This window comes from Enoplosus armatus, chromosome 7 (genome assembly GCF_043641665.1).
Source record: "Enoplosus armatus isolate fEnoArm2 chromosome 7, fEnoArm2.hap1, whole genome shotgun sequence".
In the NCBI taxonomy this organism is placed as follows: Eukaryota; Metazoa; Chordata; class Actinopteri; order Centrarchiformes; family Enoplosidae; genus Enoplosus; species Enoplosus armatus.
Window position 1 is genome coordinate 14,457,638 of NC_092186.1, and position 5,914 is coordinate 14,463,551.

The following is a 5,914-nucleotide window of genomic DNA, read 5'->3' on the forward strand; positions in this document are numbered from 1 at the left end:
TTAGAAAAAACAAACAAACAAAAGAAATCACTTCTTTATGTCCTTGGGTATTTGGGAAAAGACAGAAATTCACTTTCTTTCCTCTCCTGGTGCTCCCAAAACCATTTTCGTCCATTAAAAGCACCTTACAGAGATATAACTGAAGGCCTGTGCCTGGATTCATGTCTTCTTGATTGAGTAAGAGAGCAAGCACAGTGCCCTTTGAATGAAGATAAAAATATGTTTTTTTCAAGGCACAATTGTCAAGGCTCCTACTCCTGAATATACTGATAAGACCATGAAGTTTTACATTCATTAAAAAAAAAACATCTGCTGGGTTTTGATTATTGTAAGAAAACGTCAGGTTGGAGAAGAAACAGACTTTGGACTAACTAGCCAGGAGAATTTCAGTGTTACAGTAATGGCTGAAAGGCACACACAAACACAGAGCAACAAATGAAAAATAAAAATGTTCATGATTGTCACCTTGAAAAAGAAATCCTGCAAGATGGTACATGAGGGGTGACTAGAGGTAAAGGCACCTGACGACGAGGCCAGCAGAGGTCAGAGGTTCCCCTCGTCGAGCATCTTGTTGACCCCGTTACAGATCCTCTGCAGGTGAGCGCGATAAACCTCAGAGGGCCCGTAGAGCGCCGCCAGGAAGTCACAGTCAGCGAAGTGATTGAACACGTGGTTGACTCGCGAGTGGCTCTTGGCTGTCAGGTGGCGTTTGATGGCCTGGTGCAGCAGTTCACGGCAATCATTCAAAATGGCGCTCATGACGCGGCGGTCAAAGGTGAACTCAATCTGGTGGAAACTGACCGCCGTCATGGCCAGAGTGTGGACTTTCTTCCTGTGAGACGAGAGGAGAGGGGAGAGGCTGTCAGTTTCTAATTCTGACTGGAGCAGCAGAAGGAAGTAAAAATAGAAACTGCTGTCTTGTGATTTTCTTTAGAAAAGTTTCACCCCCCCATATCAGTTATAGTATTGTCCTTCGCAGCGATGCATCTCCATGCTAATATAATCACCATTCTCCATACTGTGCACTTATGTCAGCTCCACATGCCTCCAAGCTGAGTTTTACTATTTTAGTGGAAAATATATAAACTGATGTAAAAGTCAATTTCCTTAATTTGCTTCCATCAGCACACAAAAATGTATAAGAACTGCAGTTCTCCCCACTTGAAGCTCTCAACCAGGACCAGCTCCTTGTTGTCTCTCAAGGTTTGTCACCTTCTGATACACAATATGACAATATTTAAATACATGGTCGGATGTAACAAAGGCTTTTCATTTAAACATTTAGGGGAAACTCTTTATGAGTATTACATGAGAATATTGATACCTCTGTCATGTCTGTGTGTAAAGTACAGAGCAAGAGCCAAGAGGCAATTAGCCTAGCTTAGCATAAAGACTGGAGGCAGGAGGAAAGCGCTCGCTAGCTCTGTCTATAGTTCCAGAATATGCCAACCAACACCCCCACTGCTAGCCTTCAGTCACATCATTTAAATAGCCTAAATTAGTATGACTGGATTTTATTTACATGCAACTGCCAGCGATGGTGACTGTGCAATCATTTTGCCAATGTTTATTAATACTCCTGTTGTTCTTTTCACCAAATGGAAGATATTGCCGCTGTCAGAAATTCCAGCCATGCTAAGCTAAGCTAAGCTAATCACCTCCTGGCTCTTGCTCTGTACTTAACGCACAGAGTTGAGTGGTATTAATCTCATCTAACTCAGAAAGAAAGCAAACAAGCGTATTTCCCCTAACGTTCCTTTAATGAGTCTTGCTGCCTACCTGAAGTTCTCCACCAGGATCAGCTCCTCGCTGTTGAACTGGTTGTTTCTGTAGAGCACTCCCAGCTTCACCACCATCTTGATCAAGTTCTTGATGATCTTCTGGGACTCTTTGCGGTTGCGGGTGTACTCCTTGGTGACGCGGTACAGCTCGTCCAGCACTTCGCTGCTGGTGTCGTCGATGAAGAGGTTGGCCACGCTCTTGGTGGCCATCTTGCTCATCAGCTTTTTCTGCGCCTGCAGGGCTAAGCTCTTGGTGCTGAAGGAGTCCATGGTAAAGTCTGGGTCAAGATGAGACAGAGAAACAGAGAAAAACAGGAAGTTATATGGTTATGCATGTAATGACACTGGGCATATTTCCTTCCCTTTCTAAAAAAAAAAAAAAAGTTTGTTGCCTGTTTTTTTTTTATTTTTTATACAGGTGATATGAAACTGCAAATGAAGACTTTCTTAGATAGTAGCTCAGACTTTTTCATCTCGAAAGCAAAAAGGGCCAAACATAACACACTGCCTGCAATGTGTGAGGTTATTGCTAATAACATCTACACTAATACTGTTTAAACTGCAGGACCAACAACTATCCCCTTTATCAGATAATGAGCCGTGGCAGCTGTCAAATTAGTCCCAGCAACCCTCTGGCTCGGAGCCTACAAGGTAGTTAGAGAAGAATGTGTCATTACGCTTGCAGGAGTAAAGTCATTTACAGCACGACCACGCAAAGCAGACAATGTAATCTGGACCTCTCATCTGCTGAATGCATTCGGAGAACAAGGTGTTCATGTGTGTGAGAAAGTGAGCAGGAGACAGACAGTGCCGACTCATTCAACGCACGCGTGTTGCTTGATTTATCTAAGATGCTGAGTGTGTTTGTGTGCCAAAACAGGGTGACTCAGTGAAAGGCTGTGCCCATGACAGAGGCGCATAAATAGCCCCCGGGGGCTGCCGGCTTTCACGCCCTGTCAAATGAGGCAGGTCCACGGCACGCCACATCATTTCGGCAGCCTCAATGCGTTCTGCGGGTCACTTCTTCAGGTTTGTACATTCTCTTCTCTTTGAAAAATAAAATACACTCCCTCTCCGACCTTCACAGATGTCCAAGGATAACCTCCAATAACAGAGCAGCGGAGTGTGTGTAAGTGTGAATAAGGGTGAAGAGGAGAGGGAAACTGCACTTGAAATTTAATTTTGGTACGACATTGCCACTTTTTCAAAAATCTATTTTTACATAATTATACAAAAAGAACTAAAAACTAATTAATTTGATCTCAAATCAGACTCATAAAAAACATAAACTTAATTTTAGGGTTATATTGCTTGCTTTGTTCAGCAAAGGAGTTTAAAACCCAAAGAGAGTTATCTTACAACAACACAACAAAGAAAAAAGTAGCAAATCCTCACATTTAATAAGCTGGAATCGAAGAATGTTTGTTTTCTGTCATTTAACTGTTTATGTTCATCTTAAGGCAAAGATGTATTCCCAATATTGTCTGCAGAATTTTATAGAGGTACACAGTCTCCTTCACTACAGAGTTTAGACGCAATTTCTTCCCAATCTATTATGTAAAATGATACTGCAAGGTCAGTGAACAGAGCATGAACACACACACACGGCAACAATAACTGCCAATTACACTTAACAAGACAAAACAAAAACAGGATGCATGAGAGCAATCTAAGTCACTACAGTCGGCAGGACAAAACACCAGATTTACATGAATATGTATTATGATTTATCAGATGATGAGAGGTACCTATTGGCTGGAGGTACTGAATCTCAATATGTTTTGGTACCAACATTTGTTTGTCACACCAGGTATCAAAAACTGTAGAGTACCGAAAGCTGGCATTGAAAGCTTGATCCAATTTATGCTCTTCTTTTTTAATAAGTAAGTACTAAAAATATATATATTTTGCCAATTTTACAGTTCTTTATCGAGGCGAAGTTATTCTACAATTAGCATTTGAGAAGTTTGGCTTCTTTTGTCAAATGAAAAGGATTATTTTCAATGTCCATTAACCGGCCTTTTATTTTCCTCAATAAATCGTTTTGTCCCTGAAATGTCAGACTGTTTTTCTCAGAGGCTTAGGTGACATCTACAAATGTCTTGTTTTGTGCGACCAACACTCCCAATCACCAAGATATTTAGTTTCGTGATGTATAACAGAAAAAAGTGAAAATCTTCACATTAGAGAGGCTTAAACGACTCAAATGACTAGTAAATAGTTAATTTTTCTGTCAGTTAATAAATCAGTTAATTAACTAATCTTTTCACCTCTACAGTCAAATCATGTTTATATTCGAGTCGTTTTGGTATCTGTACTGAAAATGTTTTAAACAATACCTAACTCCATTGTAGTGCATCTTAGGAATCAAGGAAATACAAATAAGTAAAACACTTCTTCACCTCAGGGGAAAAACTAAAAACTAAAACAGTCAGATCTTATTTCCTCGATACATCTCACTGTCACTGACATGCTAAATGTAGCGTAATGTGTGACTGCCGCAGTGAAAACAAAATCATATTTGAGCCAAGTGTTCCATTCACATCACAATAGGGGTTTAATCTTTATGCAATATCCCTCCACATGACAGTATCCCTAAAGCTTAACTGAAAATCTGTATGATTGGCAAATTGCCTTTCCACGTGCCAGAGAATAATAAAAACCCAAAGCAGGAGAGGTTTTATTAGTGCAGCAGACAAAATGAACGGTGACATATTCCTGCTGGGTGACTTGTGATTTTTTTTACTGTTGTTGGAAGGCAGTGCGTCTGCTGCTACAGTGTGTCTTTCATTCCTCTCTCGCTCTCTCTCTCCCTCTGCAATGCCTCTCCAAGAATATCAATAAGACTCCTTGGAGAGAGTGTCAGCAAGATGCTTCCCAGGGAGGAGACACACGAGGAGAGGGAGAGCAAAGACAAGAGGCAAAGAGATGGAGAGAAAAAAAGGCCGGCAGGGGGGCGTTATATATCAATCCTGAAACATTGGGGAAATGTAGGCGTTGAATGAGAGGCCATTTATATACTGCCTCATGCTGTATGTAGTTTTACTCTCCTCTCTCTTTGCAGGTGCTGGACCTTTAAAATCAGGCTTCTTGCTGTGCTGATCAGGGATCACTGGCAGATCGACCGTTTCACCATGATTGTAAATCTAAACTTGCCAACTGCACTTGTTACCGAAAATCCTGCCCTGATGCAATGTGTGTGAAATGGGTAACAAGGAGAAAGACACTAATGATCAGAATGAAAAAAGAAAAAAGAAAAACAGAACTTGAGATCTTTATTTCTATTTGAGTGGCGAAAACAGTCACTTAGTCCTGCTGTCACCCTCTAATCACAACGGTCAGCCTCAAGAGGACAACCGCTTATCGCAACACTTAAGAGTAAGTCTTCATTTACCTCCCTCTCTTCCTATCAGCACTCATGCTGATGGACGTATACGAGTTGAGAGAAGTGCAAATGGATAATGGGCACATTAAGTAAAAGCAACCTCTTTCTCAGATTGGAGGGTGATTTCATAGTGCTCATTAAACTCCACTCTTGTCGGGGACCGGAGCCATCATAGCTGTCAACTCTGCCGATGAACAACAGAAAAAGAGGAGGAGGAGGAGGAGGAGGAGGAGGAGGAGGGGGGAAAAGAATGAAAGAGGGAGGAGTGTTTGTCTTTCACACCCATGAATACAAACGCTTTAACGTGGTGGCACTTAGGATTGTCTGTCTGAAGTTTCACTCAAAGCTGAAGAAGAGTGACATAACACACCCCTGGCACTCTTATCTTAAAGAATGGAGGCAGATCCTCACTGAAGCTCTCACTCACACCCCCCCTCCATTTCCCCAAGGCGAGAAAACTAAAGGCTTCATGAAAAAAGGTCCTCAGGGGACAGGTGCTCACAGTGATGAAAAGGTTTTCGATCAAGGAATCTTTTTTTTTGGTGACTTTGCAGCATGAGAGTGGTTAGTGCCAAACCTAAATAGCCTGTGAAGTCCGGTGCCCAGGGACAGCCTGGCCAGCCCTGACACAGCGTCTCCGTAGTATTTATAGAGGCAAAACTTTAACAGATTTAAGGAAGAACAAGACATGACAGCAGCAAAAAACTGCTGAGTGTTGTTGCAAAAATATATACAAGCCACAGCCATC

At 41.7% G+C, this 5,914-nt stretch overlaps 1 protein-coding gene across 1 annotated transcript; it reads right to left on the minus strand.

Moving 5' to 3' along the window:
* Positions 1 to 543: 543 nt before the first annotated feature.
* tnfaip8l1 (tumor necrosis factor, alpha-induced protein 8-like 1) lies at positions 544 to 2,051 on the minus strand. Its single transcript, XM_070909277.1, has 2 exons — positions 1,780 to 2,051; positions 544 to 832 (listed from the first exon to the last, which is right to left on the minus strand). The coding sequence occupies exons 1-2, from the start codon at positions 2,049 to 2,051 to the stop codon at positions 544 to 546; spliced, it is 561 nt and encodes a 186-aa protein (XP_070765378.1).
* Between the last annotated feature and the right edge of the window lie 3,863 nt (positions 2,052 to 5,914).

What these genes read in the sequence shown, in the direction of transcription:
- tnfaip8l1 (XM_070909277.1), bottom strand. Translation starts at nt 2,051, where the DNA reads ATGGACTCCTTCAGCACCAAGAGCTTAGCCCTGCAGGCGCAGAAAAAG. An exon ending in ATCCTGGTGGAGAACTTCAG is followed by an intron (nt 833 to 1,779) that starts GTAGGCAGCAAG and finishes CTCGTCTCACAG; the next exon opens with GAAGAAAGTCCACACTCTGG.